This window comes from Colobus angolensis, unplaced genomic scaffold (assembly GCF_000951035.1).
Source record: "Colobus angolensis palliatus isolate OR3802 unplaced genomic scaffold, Cang.pa_1.0 Scaffold255, whole genome shotgun sequence".
Lineage (NCBI taxonomy): Eukaryota > Metazoa > Chordata > Mammalia > Primates > Cercopithecidae > Colobus > Colobus angolensis.
The window spans coordinates 1207666-1228380 of record NW_012115766.1 but is presented as its reverse complement, the minus strand read 5'-3'; the positions used below and the strand labels follow the sequence as shown (position 1 = coordinate 1228380).

At 33.9% G+C, this 20715-nt stretch overlaps 1 protein-coding gene across 1 annotated transcript in view; it reads left to right on the top strand.

The window, feature by feature from the left end:
• PDS5B (PDS5 cohesin associated factor B) overlaps nucleotides 1-20715 on the top strand; it is a 183313-nt gene that overhangs the window by 132038 nt on the left and 30560 nt on the right. The window contains exons 20-23 of the mRNA XM_011946898.1: nucleotides 7362-7485; nucleotides 10420-10578; nucleotides 16340-16408; nucleotides 17780-17916. Coding sequence (XP_011802288.1) covers nucleotides 7362-7485; nucleotides 10420-10578; nucleotides 16340-16408; nucleotides 17780-17916 — 489 coding nt within the window. The remainder of the gene's footprint in view (nucleotides 1-7361; nucleotides 7486-10419; nucleotides 10579-16339; nucleotides 16409-17779; nucleotides 17917-20715) is intronic.

Below are 20715 nucleotides of genomic sequence, written 5' to 3'. Positions count from 1 at the left end.
TTTGTAGAGACGGAGTTTCACCTTGTTACCCAGTCTGGTCTCAAACTCTTGGGCTCCAGCAATCTGTCCACCTCAGCCTTCCGCAGTTCTGGGATTACAGGTGTGAGTCACTGTGCCTGGCCATATTTCTTTATTTTTTCTAAAATGGTGATTGAATCCAGAGACCTGATTAGATTCTGGTTCAACTTTTCTGTTTTTACAGGACTATTTTATAAGATTGGTATGCTTTCCTGTCAGGAGGCTCATAATAGCTGGCCATCTCTCTATTTATGATGTTTGCAGCTGTTGATATTAGTAATCAGTCTTGATATTCTTATTGTCATTCTTCTTCACTTCCTAGCTGAATGCTTTTGTAAAAAGGAAATTCTTATTGATTCTTTGGTTTCCCAGTGTTATATTTATTTAGGAAAGGCAGGATAAATGCTTGATTTTTTTGAATGTAATATAGTATATTCAAAATAAAGAGGACTAGTGTACTCCAGAGGTGACCAGTTGAGGGTTGTTTTTAAAAAAATCGTAATGGGTTTACACGTATTTGTGTTTCAGTCGGTTATAGTGATCGCATGCTTTGATGCCCAGATTATCCTGTGTATAATCTTGGAAGCCTCTTCAAGTTAGTCCATGAGTCCTTTGGAACAATCCCAATAATCTCTGTAATTTCTTTGCTATCTTGTATGACAAGATATTCTAGGACCATCTTGTACTTGTTCTGCCCCATACCTGGAATTGGCCAATTCTCCGAGGGGCTCTGGTTCCTTTTAATGGAAATGGTATTAAGAAATCACAACACAAGTCCTGTGGATACTAATTGCTAATGTATAAATCATGACTCTATGATAATTCAGTAGACATAGCTTTTTTGAAGGATGAAATTCATGTTTGTTTATACCGATTCTTCCAGTTCAAATTTAGGATTACATGGTTTTTACTGAACTTCAATTTTACATTTGTATCTCTTTTTTTCCCTCATGGCACAGGATAATAACCCTGTAATATTACATAATAACTCAATTGCTTTATCTCATAGTACATCTATAGCAGTCTCATAATAGCAGTAGCACCACCAATATGATTCCTAAAAGTAGTCGTTTACTTTTTTAGCTAGTTCTCTTTTTTATTTGGTGTGTATCATATTAGAGATCTGCAGTCAAATTCCTGTTTTAAAGCTATTTGGAGTAATTATTCTTTGGGTGGTTATGCTACCACATGAATACATACCCTTGTTCATTTGTTTCATTCTTTTTGAAAGGCTGCTCTTTTAAAATTTATTTTTTATTTATATGAAATGTTAAATGGCTTTAAAAATATCTAAAGGAAGCAAGATAAATTTCAGAAGTCTAGCATCTGTTCGTCAAACCTCTAACCTATTACCTTTCTTCCCCATAGATTAAAAAAAAAAAAGCCCCCTTCCATGCACATATCTGTCTGCATATGTATATGTATGCACATTTGATAAATGAGTAAGATAAACTGTATACACTTTTCTTCACCTTTTTGCTCTTTAATGGCATGGACTGGCAGTTATTCCATTTAAATATAGAGAGGTCCCCATTTATTGTGTGGCTGTATCATAATTTAACCAGTTCATTATTTATGGACATTGGGTTGTTTTCGGTATTACAGTCTTGGAGTGAGTAGCTTTGTATTTGCGCCTTTTGTGTTTTTTGACAGTTATCTTTGGGAGCAGTTCTTAGAAATAGAAGAGTAAATGCATGTACAGTTTTGCTAGCTATTACTGTGTTCCTATTCATAATGGTTACACCACTTTGCATTCTCACTAGCAGTATATAAGTGTCTGTTTCCCTACAGCCTTGCCAATAAACAATGTTGTTATGAAATACGTCTCTCCCTAACTCTGGTCATCTTCCTTGTTCTGCAGGCTTTTGTGTCTGAGAAAAGTGTAGCTATTTGTACTTTTCGTTGGTCCTAGTGTTTGTAAGGCATATGTTTTCCTGTTTTTTTTTTTCTTTCCATTTTTAGTCTTCCTGGGACTTAATATTTAAAGTGAGTTTCTTGGCCAGCCGTGGTGGCTCACACTTGTAAATATCAGTGCTTTCAGAATCTGAGGTGGGAGGATCACTTGAGCCGGGAGTTTCAGGCTGCAGTGAACTATGATTGTACCACTGCATTCCAGCCTGGGCAATAGAGCAAGACCCTTAAAAAAAAAGTTTATTTATTTATTTATTTTTAAATAAATGTCCTAGTTGTCTTTCTGTTGTTTTTTGTTTCCTTGTTTGCTTTTATTTTGGTTGTTTTGAATCCAGTTTGACAAACTGTTTCAATGGGAGTGCTTAGAGCATTTACACTTACTGTAATTATTGATATGGTGGGGTTTAAATCTACCATCTTGATAGTTTTCCTCTTTTCTGTGTTCTTTATGTCTGCTTTTCTTGAGATTAATCAAGTATTATGATTTTATCTTTACTATTGGTTTATCTACATCCAATAGAATTATACTAATGTGTAAAAACTTTACAGCACTATACTTCCATGCCCATTTCCTCCAGTCTTTTAAGTTTTGTTGTCTTATGTTTTGTTTTTATATGTGTTATAAACCCCATAATACGTTTTTGATATTTTTACTCTAGTGTATCGTAGATTAATAGTGACAAATTTCTTTTACACACATAATAACCATTTCTGTCACTTTTCATTTGTTGGATGTCTATTCATATTTTCATCTGGTATCATTTTTCTTCTGGAAGAACTCTTTTTAATATTTCTTGTTGTATAGTTCTCTTCATAGTGAATTTTATAGTGAATTCTGCTTATAGTGAATTTTTTTGGTCTGAAAAAGTCTTTATTTTTCCCTCATTTTTAAAAGATAATTTTGCTTGGAATAGAATTTTAGATTGACAGCTACTTTCATTTAGTATTTAAAAGATGCCACTCCATTATCTTTTGGATTGAAGATTCTGATGAAAAGTGTTGTATCACTCCTTGTTTCTCTGTTTTTTGCACTGCTTTTAAGAGTTTTCTATTTTTCACTAATTTTTTAACCATATGAATAATAACGTACCTTGAAATGGTTTATCTTTTTTCTGCTTTAGGTTTATTGAGATTCTTGGATCTCTAAGTTTATTTTAATCAGATTTGGAAAAAAATTGGCCATTATTACTTTGAATACTTTTTTTTTTCTATTCTCTCCATCTGCCTTCTTGTTTTCTGGGACTCCAATTGCAAGTATTTTTGACTGCTTGATACTGTCTTATAGATCACAGCTGCTGTGTTACTATTTTTTTCTTGCCCTTTTTTCTCATTTTATTTTGATAGTTTCTATTGCTATGTCTTCAAGTTCACTGATTCTTGCAGTGTGTAATCTGCTTTTAATTCCATCAGTTTATTTTCCATTTCAATTGTATTTCTTATATTTAGTAATTCTATTTGTGTTCTTTTTATATATTTTTATATATATTTATATTTTGTATTTTTCATTTCTAGCAGTGCGTTCCTGATTTACTCTACTTTCTTGAGTCTATGTAGCGTAGTGTTTTTTTGTAACAGCTGTTTTAATGTCTACCCTAATTCCATCACTTATGGTCATTTCTGGGTCTATTTGTATTGAGTACTTTTTCTCCCGTTTGTATATTGTAAGGGCTTTCTAGTATGACTGGTAGGAATGAGTGAGTAATTACCCGCCCTGTTTGTGTTGAGGGAGTTTTTTGTTCTACTGCTTTCTATGGTCCTTTTCCTGGTCTCAGGTAGTTTTTCCTCCTAACACGAGTGAGGATCATTATCCAACCAAAGACTCAGGGATAGCCTCTGCAGATTAGCAGAACTCATGCTGCCTTTCCCTTTGTAACTCCTTCCTTTCTGGTATTGTGCTCTAGAAATCAGAGTTTCCTTGGCTTCCCTGAACTCTCATCTTTATCTCCCTCAACCCAGGCTCTATTTGGGTCACTTGTACTACAGCCTGGAAACTATTTAATACTTCCATGCAATAAGCTGGGCAGGTGTAAAGCTCTTCTGGTTTGTTTCTCATTTATCAGGGATCACATTTCTCTGTTGCCTGTTCTCTAGTGTCTGAAACCTTTAGCATATTTATCTCTTCTGGGCGTTTAAGGCAGGAGAGTAAATAGTCTTAGTTATACCATTGTAATCTGAAGCGGAAATCCTCTTGTTAAAATTTTTTTAAAAATGTGTGAAGGTAAACAGTTTTTCATACATTTTAGGGTAATTTGTATGTCTTTTTAAAAACAGTTAAACTTTAAGTTCTGAGATACATGTGCAGAACTCTGAGATACATGTGGAGGTTTGTAACATAGGTATACATCTGCCATGATGGTTTGCTGCACCCCTCAACCTGTCATCTAGGTTTTAAGCCCCACATGCATTAGATATTTGTCCTAATGCTCTCCCTCCTCTTGCCCCCGACCCCATGACAGGCCGTGGACATAGGGAAGGGATGTTCCCTCCCCTATGCCCATGTGTTCTCATTGTTCAACTCCCACTTATGAGTGAGAACATGTGTTGTTCGGTTTTCTGTTCCTGTGTTAGTTTGCTGAGAATGATGGTTTCTAGCTTCATCCATGTCCCTGCAAAGGACATGAACTCATTCTTTTTTGTGGTTGCATAGTATTCCATGGTGTATATATGCCACATTTTCTTTATCCAGTCTTTCAATGATGGGCATTTGGGTTGGTTCCAAGTCTTTGCTATTGTGAATAGTGCTGCAGTAAACATATGTGTGCACGTGTCTTTATAGTAGAATGATTTATAATCCTTTGGGTATATATGCAGTAATGGGATTGCTGGGTCAAATTGGTATTTCTAGTTCCAGATCCTTGAGGAATCACCACACTCTCTTCCACAATGGTTGAATTAATTTATGCTCCCATCAACAGTGTAAAAGCGTTCCTATTTCTCCACATCCTCTCCAACAGCATCTGTTGTTTCCTGACTTTTTAATGATCGCAATTCTAACTGATGTGAGATGGTATCTCACTGTGGTTTTGATGTGCATTTCTCTAATGACCAGTGATGATGGGCTTTTTTTCATGTTTGTTGGCCACATAAATGTCTTCTTTTGAGAAGTGTCTGTTCATATCCTTCACCCACTTTTTGATGGAGTTGTTTGTTTTTTTCTTTGTAAATTTGTTTAAGTTCCTTGTAGATTCTGGATATTAGCCCTTTGTCAGATGGATAGAGTGCAAAAACTTTCTCCCATTCTGTAGGTTGCTGTTCACTCTGATGATAAGTTTCTTTTGCTGTGCAGAAGCTCTTTAGTTTAATTAGATCCCGTATGTTAATTTTGGCTTTTGTTGCCATTGCTTTTGGTGTTTTAGTCTTGAAGTCTTTGCCCATGCCTATGTCCTGAATGGTTTTACCTAGGTTTTCTTCTAGGGTTTTTATGGTTTTAGGTTTTCCATTTAAGTCTTTAATCCATCTTGAGTTAATTTTTGTGTAAGGTATAAGGAAGGAGTCAAGTTTCAGTTTTCTGCATATGGCTAGCTTGTTTTCCCAGCAACCTTTATTAAATAGGGAATCCTTTCCCCATTGCTTGTTTTTGTCAGGTTTGTCAAAGATCAGATGGTTGTAGATGTGTGGTGTTATTTCTGAGGCCTCTGTTCTGTTACATTGGTCTGTATATCTGTTTTGGTGCCAGTACCATGCTTTTTTGGTTACTGTAGCCTTGTGTATAGTCTGAAGTCAGGTAGTGTGATGCCTCCAGCTTTGTTCTTTTGGCTTAGGATCGTCTTGGCTATCTGGGCTCTTTTTTGGTTCCATATGAAATTTAAAGTAGTTTTTTCTAGTTTTGTGAAGAAAGTCAATGGTGGCTTGATGGGAATAGCATTGAATCTATAAATTATTTTGGGCAGTATGGCCATTTTCATGATACTGGTTCTTCCTATTCATGAGCATGGAATGTTTTTCCGTTTGTTTGTTTTGTCTTTTATTTCCTTGAGCAGTGGTTTGTTGTTCTCCTTGAAGAGGTCCTTCACGTCCCTTGTGAGTTGTATTCCTAGGCATTTTATTCTCTTTGTAGCAATTGTGAATGGGAGCTCACTCATGATTTGGCTCTCTGTCTTTTATTGGTGTATAGGAACGCTTGTGATTTTTGCACATTGATTTTGTATCCTGAGACTTTGTTGAAGTTGTTTCTCAGCTTAAGGAGTCTTTTGGCTGAGACGATGGGGTTTTCTAAATATACAATCATGTCATCTGCAAAGAGTGACTATTTGACTTCCTGTTTTCCTACTTGAATACCCTTTCTTTCTTTCTCTTGCCTGATTGCCCTGGCCAGAACTTATAGGAGTGGTGAGAGAGGGCATCCTTGTCTTGTACCGGTTTGCAAAGGGAATGCTTCCAACTTTTGCCCACTCAGTATAATATTAAAGAACGTTTTACCTTTTTCTATCTAGCGTGTTTTTCTGTGTTTTTGTTGGTCTTTTCATTCTCCATTTTTCGGCCTTTACATGTTAGGAATATATTTCTTTTAATTATACTTCACCTTTAGTATCTTTTGTGAGACTCTACTCTTAGTGTGATAAGCACTGGGTTGGTATCAGGCAATGAGGAAGATATGGAAGTTTCTTTTGCCTTGAGATGTTTGTATAATAGTTTAAGAGCTCCTTTATTCATTATTCATTTTAAATGTTTGAGTTATAAAATAATACGATGCTTGAATGTTCTTCCAGGTGGCTGCATGACTTACTCAGTACCTCCCTCAGAACTCTGCTCACATGTTTCTTTATCAGAGAGATCTTCTGTTTAAAATTGTAATTCTCTTATACCTCCCTCCCTGTTTACTATTTCTATCCTCCATCTTTAAAAAAATTTTTCTCTGTAGCAGTTCTCACAGTTTAACATAACATATATTTTGTTAATTTATCTTGTCCCTAAAATGCTAGTAGCATTAGGTTAAATATTGGAGCCTTTTAATAGTCCATGTCATGTAATATTGCTTAATAAGCATTGTTTAATCAGATTTTCCTTTTTGTGGCTTGCTCTGGCACAAAATGAAAGGTGAATTGGAAGAGGCAGAGACTTGAGAAAGAAGAGATTGTCAATTTTGTACATGTGTAAGGTGGCAGAAGCTTAGTTGGAATGATAGCAGTAAGAATAAAAAGAGAAAGGCCTGTTGGGAGCAACATTAACAGGAGAGTGTGGGTCACCAGCCTTGTTAATGTTTGCTTTTGGTAAATAAAAAGTAAAAAACACCACATTTGTATTTGGATTATGTTTTTAATATAAATATTTATAAAGCAAAATCATAGGCCTTTGAAAGTGAGTTTGAGTAAATCTTGGTGCCTTTTTCTGTCCTTGTAAATCATTACTTAAAAATACAAATATTAAAGCATCTAGCAGAAGTCTTGTTGATTTTTCTGGTTCATTGTTTTTCTTTGATTTTTTTTGTATAGAGCCTTGCTTCCTGTTCTACATCACAAATCTAAAAAAGGACCCCCCCGTCAAGCCAAATATGCCATTCATTGTATCCATGCGATATTTTCTAGTAAAGAGACCCAGTTTGCACAGATATTTGAGGTAATGAGAAAAAAATTTTCTTGTTTGTTTCATATGTCATAGTTACAAAACAAATATTGATGACTTAATGGAATGTTCCCATTTGGTGATGCATCATTTTGTAATATATTTTCAGAATTTGAATCAGTAAAATCAACATTGATAAGTGTTAAAATATGAAAATATCTCAGTATTCAAATGTTTAATGATAGATTCAGAAATCAAGCATTGTATGTTTTTGTACATTGGTTTATATGTTTGTATTTGGAGACTATTTTTTGTTAACAGGTAATTACATATAAAATCATAGGTACAAATAGTAGGTAACAGGTGATTATTCTCTCAATTTATAGGATCAAAAAATTTGAATTCTGTTTGAGAAACTATTGAAGTGTAAGGTTTTGTAAATCAGTACTAATTGTTAATATAAAGTAAGTTTATACTTTTATGACTGACCTAATTTTGTCAGATATAAAGTGTCTTTTCAGTATATATTTTATATTATTTTACCCACATTTTACCACATTACTTTACTCAGGCATTGCAATTTTATTGCTGCCTATTGTAATTAGGACCTAATGCTAACATTACTATTGCAAATAAAAGCTAAGCAGAAAATTCATAAAATCCTACTTTGTAATTTTAGTTAGAGAGCCTTGAGTAAAGTCAAAACAATTTAGAAGTTATTTTGACGCTCCTTACCATAAGTACTTCGACTTAATATCTTTGTTTTAGAAACTCTTGTGGTACTTTTGTCATATTTTCATGTATTATATTAAAGACCTGAAGGAGAAAGTAAAGTAGTTTATCTTCCAAACACCATCTTTCCTTTAGATATCAGAAAGTTTAGTTTTTGTGTATTTGGGGATGGAGATATTTTCTGTAGTCTGTGTTTGTATATGAGAATGGTTTCAATAAATTGGTGTTAATTTATAGGAAAGTTTTTTTTTTTTTTGGTTGCTCTCCTTTTCCTTTCAATGGTGATGAGATAAACACTGATAGAAGTTGAATTTCAGAGTAGTTTTGTTTTCATTTTGATGTTGTATCTGCTGTTTTATCTTTACAAGAACCTCTGTAGTCCTCTTACTATGTAACATGTGGTTAGCTGGCTTCCTGAGAAAAGGTTTAATAGAAATATCTGGCATTTTTGAGGTTCCACTAATCTAGGGCCTGACCATTAATTGAGCTTTTCAGAAATGATTTTGTTATGGAAAATTATCAAACTTATAGTAAACTAATTGAAAAAACTACACTATGATATTTTTGTTTATAATATGAACAATAGGCTTGCAAGATGTGCAATGGAAGTACTGAGGGAAGTCTTGAATAGCGAGAAGTTGACTCCTTTAAATATATTTTTTGACTAAATGAAGCCTCATATTGCCCTAAGTTGTTGGGAAAGAACAGTTTTGTATTGCCTTTCAAGCCTACAATTCTTAGTGTTCTGTGTGGGAGAATAGAGCACCAGTTTTTCATTAAAATGCGGCATTAAAATGTCTAATAGAAAATATATTCACTTGCTTCAAAATCAGAAGGATGCAAAAAAGAATATACAGTGAAAAGTTCCCCCACCCATGTATCCCCAGCCACTTAGTTTCCTTTCCCAGAGGCAGAGCCATTGTTACTAGTTTCTGAATGTACTTTTCCAGCGATATTTTACTCATATACAAGTAAGGGCATATAAATAGGCACATACACACACATATTTTGTTTCCCCTTTCTCTCCTTATGCCAATAGCATCTTTTAGTCACCCTTCTGATTTCAAAAACTAAAACACACACACACACATATTTTGTTTGTTTTGTTTTCTTTCTTTCTATTTTTTTTTTGTTTTTCCTGAGGTGGAATTTTGCTTTGTCATCCAGGCTGGAGTACAGTGGCGTGATCTCTGCTCACTGCAACCTCCACCTTTCTTGTTCAAGCGATTTTCCTGCCTCATCCTCCTGAGTAGCTGGGCATATGCCCCAAGCCTGGCTAATTTTTGTATTTTTAGTGGAGACGGGGTTCCACCATGTTGGAACTCCTGACCTCAGGTGATCCTCCTGCCTTGGCCTTCCAAAGTGCTGGAATTACAGGTGTGAGCCACTGCGCCCAGCCTTAACAATAGTTTATTTCTGATATCATTTTATATGAGTATTTGAAGAGCTTCTTCATTCTTTTGTCATGGTAAAATGCATATTAATGATTGGGTTTCCTATCAGAAAAGCAAAAATCATTTTATTTGTTACAGTGTTTAATATTTGATGCTATAATGAAGACCCCCAAATTCAAGTGAGTAGATGTAGTAAAAGCTTATTTCTTGCTTCTGAAAAGCCCAGTGGGTGTATGAATGACCCTCTCTAATCAGTGGCTTAGGGACACAGACTCATTCTGATTAGTGACTTCTCTTTAAATCCCACTGGATCCTTGGCATCAAGCCAGCCAGTGAGTACAGCCTGTGGAGAAGACACACTGCTCATACCTACCTCAGTGCATATGTGGCATACTTCATTTTACTCCCACTCCCTTGACCAGAACTCATTCATATATCCTCACCTAACTGCACAGGAAGCTACTAGTGGAGTCCTCCCTATGCCCAGGAAATTGAAGTGGATATTGGTGAACCCTAGCAGTCTCTTAACAGTTTCGTGTATATGGTAATAAACTATATGCTATGAAATCCATGTTGAAATGTTTCTTTACCCTACCTCTAAACTGAATTGGGCAAAACCAAAAATGTTTGAACCTGATGCCTTCTGGACATAGATAACCTATAGAAGTGTAAATGTAATCTTGAGTTAATACTTACACTATGTATATTTATTGAAATTTTTGTAGTTTTTATAATTTTCATAATTTGAATTACAAAATAAATTACAAAAGTTGTACAGTTTTGTAATTTGAAAATGAAATATGTAAACAGTTTATTTGCATATGTGTGGAGTTGAAATATATTTTCCTCCCCTCATTTTCAGCCTCTGCATAAGAGCCTAGATCCAAGCAACCTGGAACATCTCATAACACCATTGGTTACCATTGGTCATATTGCTCTCCTTGCACCTGATCAATTTGCTGCTCCTTTGAAATCTTTGGTAGCTACTTTCATTGTGAAAGATCTTCTCATGAATGATCGGGTAATTTATATTTTTTAGATTCATGTTCTTTGTAATGTTAACTTTTGGAATTTTATTCAACAAGGAAAGAAGTGAAATGATATCAATAATACTTCCATTTAAGTGCCTTGATTTTAGGTTTTCCTATTTAACAAAAATAAGCCTTGTCTCCATTATGAGCAAAACCACATTGAAACATCTTTTTAGTTGAGAATAGGCTTATGACCTCAAATACATTCCTTGATAAATACAAAATATAACCTGATGCTATCTATTTCAGATTTACAGGAGTTTAATTTTTGACAGGGCATCTATTTTTAAAAATATGCAGATTGGGAAACCAGCTATAGTATGGTTGTCATGATTATAGTTGTTCCTTTTTCTATATTAAGTTCTTTTCCCTACGTTGGGAGAGAATGAAAAAACATTGGGAGAGGAAATAATGGTTTTGTTAGTCTTCAGTTCTTTTGTATCTGCTGTGACAGCATTGTACTAGGTTCTCTGGAGAATTAAAAGAAACATGAGATAAAGTTTCTACTCCCAAAAGTAAACATAATGTAAGTAGTGGTATTTGGGTTAATCTGCCACCTGATTTTTTATTTTCAGTTTGTCCTGTCAGCTGTGTTCATTTTTCTCTTTTCTTATTTTTGATTAAATATTTTTATTTCATTTTACCAATCTGTTTTGCACTTTACTATTATTTTAGTAGTTTTCCTAAAAATTACAACATGGGCTTTTGACTTATTAAAGGCCGATGTCAACTGGTCTGCTTTGAACTTTCAGTATAGCACAAGGAACCTCAAAATACTTTAATCCCCTTTATTCCTTGGTGCTTTTTTGTGCTCTTGTTCACACAGTTCTATTACTGCTGTTATTGTATGCAGTTAATATTTATTTAGATTTGCTAACATATTTTCTCCTTTTGTTTTTCATTCCTTTTTATGTAATGATTTTCTTTCTATCTAAAGAACTACTTTAGTACTTTTTTTTTTAGTTTGGATTTCCATTAATGAATTTTGTCAGTTTTTGTTTGTCTGGAAAAATCTTTATTTTACCTTAATTTTTTAAAGGATGCTTTCTTTGGGTTAAGAATTCTAGACTGGCGTATTTTCCCCCATCAATGATTTCAATATATTATTCTATTCTCCATTTTCTTTTTTCTTGAGGTTTATTGACAGTCCTGTTCCTCTGAAGGTCTTCTGTCTTTTTGCTGAGAATGTTTGTGTCTTTTCTATTTTCCATTGGTTTCCAGTTTTACTGTGATGTGTCTGGGTATACTTTCCTTTATAGTTATTGTACTTGGGGCTTATAGCTCTTCTTGTATGTATAGCTTAAAGTCTTTTACAAATTTTAAATAATTTTCAGGCATTATCTTTACATACATGATTTCTGTTTCATATTCTCTTTCCTTTCTTACTGCAGTTCTATTAACACACTTTAAACGTACATTTTTTTTTGCTGTGGTCTAGCTATCTGACACACTTTTTCTGTACTTTTCTACCAGCCTCCTCATGCTTCAGTTTTTGTTTTTTTTCTGACCTGTCTTTGAGTTCACTCTCTTCAATTTTGTCTAATCATATGTAAAGCTTATGCATTTGAATTCTTAATTTCACATATATACACATATACTTCAATTCTGCAATTCTGTAGTTTTTAAACATAGCTCTTTGTTTTGCTGCAGAATTTGCTTGTCATTAAATCCTTGAAAAATCTTAGTTATGTTAAGATTTTATCTGTTAGGCTTATCATCTTGATCTCTTACAACTTTTGTCTATTTTTTTCTCTAAATTTCTGGTTATATTTTATCTTGTACATATGTTGCTTTTGATTGAGTGATAGACATTTTGTATGAAAAGTTGTTGAGATAATGTGAGGCTTCAGATGAGTTTATATTCTTCCACGATTTTACTTTTGTTTCTATCAGGCAGTTAAGCCATCGTCACATCACTTCCATCCAATGAAAATGAAAGTTTGGCTTCAGTTTTTCACAAGCTTATTTTTTTTTTTCTGGTCACCTTATGTCTAGAGTATATTTGTCTGGGATCCACCCAGAAGTCCAGGTTGTTTAACAAGGACTTTACTTTTTAATGGGCTCAGGATTCTTAATCTTGTTCTTCCAGCTCTGTGACAGAAAAGCTTTGCTCAACTTCTCATCCCCCTTTCTTTCACTTTCAGAATCATTAATCGTCTATATGTGAAAAAACTAATCTCAATGCCAGACTCAAATATTTTGCTTTCCCTCCTCATTGGAAACTTTGCCCTGCAAATTCTCACTGCTTTGGTAGTTGTCTGTTCCCTTCAAACTGATTTTTAAAAAATATTTTGTCTAGCCTTTCCATTTGTTTCAGTATGAAAATTGGTTCAGAACAACCTAGTCACATCTTGTCAGAAACAGAACTGCTCACCATTTTTAATCCATTAATTTGTCTTGTTTTATTATATATTTGATATGTACAAAGGAATGTATATAACATTTGTATAACATGTTTCATAATATAGTGAACACCTATGAACTCTTAGTTCCTTAGAGTTCTTAGAGTTTTATTACTCTTCAATCCTTTCTATTTCCTCCCTGTTCCTAATATCTACTCTCTTGAATCTTGGGTTATTCTCTGACAACAACAAAATTTTCCACATACTTGTTCAGTTTTGCTTGTTCTTGAGGTTTCTAAGAATTATATCACACCCTATGTAGTCTTGGAGGATTTGCTTTTATCACTCCACATTTGTTTTTAGGAATAGTCTTTGTTACTAAATCTAACTGTGGTTCATTCATTTGGTACTCTATAATTTCACTGTGGAAAATATAATTTATTTGTTCTTCTGGTAGATTGCAGAATATTTCCATTTCTTTACTCTTGGAGAGTGCTGCTATGAATGTTTCTGTCGAAGCCCCCTGCTACATATGAGCAAGAATTTCTCTAGGTTTTATTCCTATGAGTGAAGTTGATGAATCATAGAATATAGACATATTGAACTTTTCACTTTTTTCCAAATCATTTTCTATAATGTTTGTTAAAACTTATTTTTCTATTAAGAAATCTGTCAGTAATGTTATACTCTGTTGGTAGAAAATAATGGATACAGTATCTCATCTAATATAGCTCATTATAGTCCCAATATGCATTTCTGTGTTTACTAATTAAGTTTATATGTCTAGTCACCCTTCATGTTGCCTACTTTCTGAAATTCCCTTTTGATGTATTTTACCTTTTATCCCCTTGGTGCTTTTTTCCCATAGGTAATCTTTACCTACATTAATCTTTTATCTGGTACACGTTATAATATCATCATGAAATGTGTAAAACCTCATTTATGTGTGTCTTTTCACTCCTTTATTGTGTCCTTTGATCCTTTGAACAAAAGTTATTGCTTTTTTTTTCTTTTTGAGATGGAGTCTCACTCACTCACGCTGGAGTGCAGTGGTGCCCTCTCGGCTCACTGCAACCTCCACTTCCCACATTCAATCCATTCTCCTGCCTCAGCCTCCCGAGTAGCTGGGACTACAGGTGCCCCCCACCGTGCCCGCCTAGATTTTGTATTTTTAGTAGAGACGGGGTTTCACCATGTTGGCCAGACTGGTTTCGAACTCCTGAACTCACGTGATCCACCCAGTTCAGCCTCCCAAAGTGCTGGGATTATAGGCGTGAGCCACCGTGCCCGGCCTGAACAAAAGTTATTACTTTTAATGTAGCTGTATTTATCATTATTCTTTTGTAGTTAATACTTTTTACATCTTATTTAAGTAATCTTTTCCTACTCTAACATTATGAAAATAGCCTCCCATATGTTCTTTTAAAAGTTTGAAGGTTTTCTTTTTTTACACACACAAAAATCAGTCCATCTGGAATTGATTTACTTGTTTTTTGTATGCTATAAGGATTTCATTTTTGCTGCATCTTAGAGTTACCAAATTTCCCGGCACTGTTTATTAAATATCTTACCATCTCCTAGTAATCTGCAGTGCTACCACTCATGTCTCCTATAGAGCCTTTGTTCTTTTCCATTGATTTGTTTGCCCTTCCACAAGATGTCTTTCCTTAAAGTCTTACAGTTTTCTCTAAAAAGAAAAATTTCAAATTTCTCTCATACAGCTTACGTTAGGTGCTAAATAAAGTTTTTAGGATTATGTTTTATGTTTATGATTGATGAGGTGAATTTTTTGGTAGTTCTGATTTTATATCCATCTTTCTTGCTAAATTCTATTTTAATTATGTCAATTATAAAGAATGCCAGCTTTATTTTCGAATCCTTGCATGTTTTATTTCTGTATATTTACTTACATTTTAGGTATTTATCCTTTTTCATCCTAACTTATCAGTTTTTGAAAGAGGTGTATTCACATCTTCTGCTGTGATGAAGTTTTCAATCTTCTGCTTTTAATCATGTTTGTTCTGGTTTATTTTGTTATTCTGCTAGTTATGTAAACATTCATGAATTTTATATTTTATTTGGTGGTGTAAGATAAAATATATCAGTATCCCATTTAAGTCCATATCCTCTTCAGTGCTTTTCATCTTGACTGGTATATTTTTCCATCCCATAATTTTCAGATTTCATATGTCATTTGTTTTTGTAGTATCTTTTGTGGCTTTATTATTTATAAATCTACCTGATAGTCTCTGTTGTTTCTGGTAGTATCTGATAGTTTCTTATTTATGTAAGGTTTTTGTTTTCGTTTTTCTTTGTATTTGTAGTAGTTTATACTAATTTAGTTTTTTCTTGTGAATTAAATATTTTAGTGTTATCTTTGAGTAATTCTTTCAACATGGATTGTAATGTGGAAACTTTGTCTTGAATTCTAGTGTTCATTCTTCAATACTGTTTCTTGGATATTAGAATTCTGTGTTTCAAGTCACTTGAAAATTCAGAGCATCGTTTTTTTGGCATCTGGTCTTGCAGCTGAGAAATCTGAAGTTTATTTTTTATTCCTTTTGGTAGCTTCTCTATGGAAACTTTTGGGATCTTGCCATCCTTAGTTAGAAATTTCATCACAGTGTGCCTAATGTGATTCCTTTTTCATTATTTTTACTTCATACTTTGAAAGCACTTCTCAACGGAAGAAATGAGTCCTAAACTGTATGTGAATCTGTAGCTCTTTGTGTTTGGGGGAGTTTGCCTTTTATATGTTAGAGCTACCTGTTTTGTTGCCAGAGGGTTACCTGAGGTGATACTCAATTACTGTTCTTTGACCTGAGGGTAAAAATGGGATCTCAAGTGTTCCAAGATTGGTTCAGCTCTTTTGCCATCTTAATTTCCTGGTTACTACTGTAAACACCTGTGTACTAGTACTTGCACGTGATCACCTCAGGATTAGTTTGGGGTTGTGCTGAAAGCAAAAACAAACTCCTCCAGCTCAAGACTTTTTTTTTTTTTTTTTTAATACCTTTCCTCTTGTTTAAGAGGTACACCTTTTGGCTCCTTTTTTTTCCTTCTTTTTAAGTCCTAGTTTTTGCCACCTGCATTAAATAATTGAATCTCAAAAGGGGCTAAATAAGGGAGTGATGTGTAAGAAGTTAGAGTTAGTCCCACCACACACCTAGAAAGAACCAGTCGTGATGGATCTGTAAGTGCTGTACATAGGTGCTAGTGAAGGTATGCCTTTCAACCTTTTTTTTTTTTTTTTTAAAGTAAATAGGGTTAGATGAGGTACTTTAGTCATAGATAACAAATGTCACTGCAGAAGGTACAGATTTCATTCATTTTCTAAGTGCTAATTGAAAAGGAGGATTCATATTTATGTTTAAACATCATATTTCATTTATATATTTATTTTTTTAAGCTTCCAGGGAAAAAGACAACTAAACTTTGGGTTCCAGATGAAGAAGTATCTCCTGAGACAATGGTCAAAGTGAGTAATATGCATAGATTTCTTGATTTGAATATAGTTACCATATTGTAATATTTGCGATATTAAAATTTCTATTGCAAAGATATTAAAATCACTCAAGTATTTATATTTACTGTATGACATCTCATGTGCTGTGAGACTATAGGGTAATAATGAGAAAGCTGGGATTTTGTGGACAGCTGCACATAATCTAATTTGAGGGGAAAAAAAGATTTGAAAGCTGCTTCCCTGATGGCAAAAGGCAGTGCTAGTTTTTGTGGAGTTTCCTCCATTCTGTAAAGATGATAATTCAGATTTTAAACCTCTTCACCTTTTCCATGGGATTTAATAAAACTTTTTATTTTTAAAAAATTCAGCCTATAATTTATTGAATTAGGAGTCTTACAAGATTGCTCATCATTGGTGTAGACTTGATTTATTAAAACCATCTATGGCCTGTAGTGTAGACCTCATCTCAATCCACTACCAAGATGTGAAGGCCAAGAATAAATATATTAAATATTGTTATTTTCTAGCTGTAATTTCTTATAAACTCTTTGTGTGTGTGTGTGTGTATGTATTTATAGTGTGTATTATGGACTACCTTTTCACACTGTTCTGGCTTGAGGTTATGATACTAGTTTTGCAGACTCATACAGTAGTCCCAGCTTTACATCAGTGAATGATGCTTGATACTTTGAGTCTCAGTATAAACCTGTTTTTCTCGGCATTGGTCTCAAGCTGCAGTTTCTGTATACTTGAAAGCAGCACTGGACTAGAAGGCAGGCCACTTACCAACTGGCCAGGAAAGAGATTTCAGTGTTTGCCGTGAGCCAGACAGTATTGAAGACCCTCTTTAGCGTCTGAGCCTTAGCTCTGTAAAAAGCTGAGATAATATGTGAAAGATAATTTGTACATCATTTTAAAAAGAGATAATATGTACTTGCTCAAAAGAATTCTTGGAAACATTAAAGGAAGTAATGGTGTAAAAATACTTTAAGTACTTCTTAATTATAAAATGTAGAACAAATATGAGTGGTATCATTTTTTAGACAGAAGAGATTAAATGAAATTAGTGGTTGGGAACTTAACTTTTCTGATTAGAGAGGTTAAGCATGATTTTATTGTATTTTCCAAAGGATCAAATGCATGTTGGGGAAACATTTTAAAACAGCAAATAACGAACTAATCTTTAGTCAAATCATTCTTTTGCCATTTTCTTGGAGGTCTGAAACATCTTTAATTTAAAACATTTAAGATTATCTTCATATATACAGAAAAGAATTTTTTTCTTAAGCGTCCATTAAATACATGTTATTTTTTTAAAAAGTTGATACAGAAATTCTTTCAAAATGTACCAATGTTTTATTTGTCAACTTGTCTCTTAAATAGATTCAGGCTATTAAAATGATGGTTCGATGGCTACTTGGAATGAAAAATAATCACAGTAAATCAGGAACTTCTACCTTAAGATTGCTGACAACAATATTGCATAGTGATGGAGACTTGACAGAACAGGGGAAAATTAGGTATGCATTTACTATTTCACAGTTCTTTGGATTGCACAGTATTTCAACTCTTAGTGTAACTGTTGAATGGTGCTGTTTGCTTTTTAAAAAAAAAAATTAGAATTGCTTTGTACATGTTCACATATTTTTACTGGAATGTGCTTTTGTATAGTGGTTATTTTACAGTGGCTGTCATATGTCTGGTGCAGGGTTCTATTATACGTTGTAAATATTTTAAACAATAGATTCTTACATTTTAGAATATCTCAGATGAAAGTGTGAGTGTACCAGTCAATAACTGGTGTTTTACATTCTTGTTAAATATCTAAGGGGAAACAACAGACTGGGTGGAAGGCAACTTACTGAATCTATTTCCAGAAGTGTAAGTAAATGCATACTTTAAATATGTACCTGAAGTAAATTATTGAAAATGAACACATTTTTTGTTGTTGTTATTTTATATTGTTTTATTTTCTTTGAAAGATGTAGTATAGAGTAGTGATTGAAAACTGCTGGACTCTGGAGCCTGGATTCAAATTCTGGCTCCACCACTTACTTGTCAGGTGAACTTCAGTAAGTTGCTTTAACTTCTTGGTCCCTCAGTTTCCTTATCCATAAAGTAGAGGCAATAATTAATGTGTACCTGGCTCATCTAGCTGCTGTGATATAACTAAATAAGTTAGTATACCTAAGGCATTTAAAACATTACTTAGCACATAATAATTCGAAGCATTGGTGATAATAGTGGTTATTATGTCAGTGTTAGTTCAAATTTACAGATTTGTCCTCTGTGTAAATCAAATGCCATTTAGTGCCCCTCCTTGGTAATACGAAATAGGAGAATAGCTCTGTGCTCCTTGGCATATCTAAAGACTTTAATAAGAAAACATGGAAAGATGACTGCCAGCTGCCTTCTGCCTTTCCATCTTTGTATGTTTTGCTTATACTGTATTCTTTGCATAGAATGTTAACAGAAGCACATCCTTCTCAAACAAAATGTATGAAAAAAACTTGGTAAACTATTCATTCTGTATATACAATTGATCTGTTTACTTTCTTTTATTCTAATTAATTATTCTGTTTTCATTTCTCTATTCCCATAATTTATATATGCCAATGTTTAGGAGTTACAAATAATAAGTATATTTTCCATTTAAAATTTTTACTGAATTTGAAATAATTTTGTATTGATCAGCTCAGCCTGGTAAAGAAATTTTCCTCAATGTTAATACATTTTGCCTTATAAATCAATTTATTAATTATATTATTTTATACTTTTTATTTGACCAGTTATATTCAGCTATATAAACTTTTATCAGAGAGGCAAAATAACTTTGGTGATTTACAACATTCAGGCAGATTGAAGACACACTACACAGGTTCAAATTGAGGTTCCACCATTTATCAGCTGCTTTTATTTATCAGCAAGTTATTTAACTTCTACATGTCTTAGATTCTTCATCTGTAAAATGAGGATAGCAATAGTATCTCCTTATAGAGTTCATGTATATGTATTAAAATATGTAATGTAATTGGAATAATACCCAGTATATAATGTCACGTAAGCTGTTTTTTATGGAACCCATATGACATTCAGGAGTATTTAGGGGCAGCATGGAGTTGGAATAAGAATTATTTCTGGTAGAGACGTAACAGATGGAGTCTTGGGAGTTGGTAGGTGGGGGTCTCTGTCCTTTCCTTAAGTAGGAAGCTTGCATTCCTGTTTAAGCAAAAGTGATGTTTTGTGTTTACACCTTAAACTTTTATGTAAGATTTGATTTGAAGAAAAGTTTCCTCTGCTTAATAAAGCTGAAAACAACAAAACAAAAAAAGTTTACTAGGTTAAATAGAAACCTCCGGTCTAGATGGGAAATTTTAAGGATGGATACACAGGAAGCATCTGTTACCCACATCTGTGAGGAAAACATCCAACAGGTGGTTTATACTCTTTGCGCTAAGAACTATGATTTGCCGATTATTAGCTACTTAGAATATTGCTCTTGATGAGATGAGGCACAGCTTTGAGACAAGGTCTTACAACTTCAGAACCTTACTAATGTTGGCTAGCATCCAGTCAATATTTTTACATGGCCAGCTAGATTATTAAGTCTTGGAAAACTAAGACTGTGTCTTTTATTTTAAATACCCCGCAGTACTATATGTACACAGTAGACATAGATTTGTTGCATGGATGTTGAGTAACAGTCTTTTACTATAGAGCTACAAAGGGGGTTCTATTTAAGGAGTTAGAACTTCTCCCTCCTTATATTTGTTCAAGATCCCCTTTATTTCAGCTAATATATCACTATATTAGGACGGATTGTTTAGACATATTTACTAGTCTGGAATTCTATGAATTGTGCTTCATTTTAGCAGTTTTCCTTCCTTGAACTTAAAAAGAGCCTCATGGTAATATTTGAGAAGTTGAATTCTAGCTAAGAATAGTAGTGTTTTCCTCACCACACCTGCTTTCATTCTTCTTCTTTTGTGCTTAGCACAGTAGTTGTGGTTGATTTATTAGCAAGCTAGAACATATTTGGTGCCTCATCTATACATAAACATATCTCCAACAAAATCCATAGTAGAATACATAAAACCTAACAACTAAACATACAGATGGATTTCTTCTGTGCTTGACGAAGACGTGTTTTATTTAGAATGAGGGAATTAAATGACTTGAGTGACACACTAGCATTGACTTACGTTTAAAAGAAGAATTTTGTAGTATTAGAAAACATCTTCCGGCCGGGCGCGGTGGCTCAAGCCTGTAATCCCAGCACTTTGGGAGGCCGAGACGGGCGGATCACGAGGTCAGGAGAT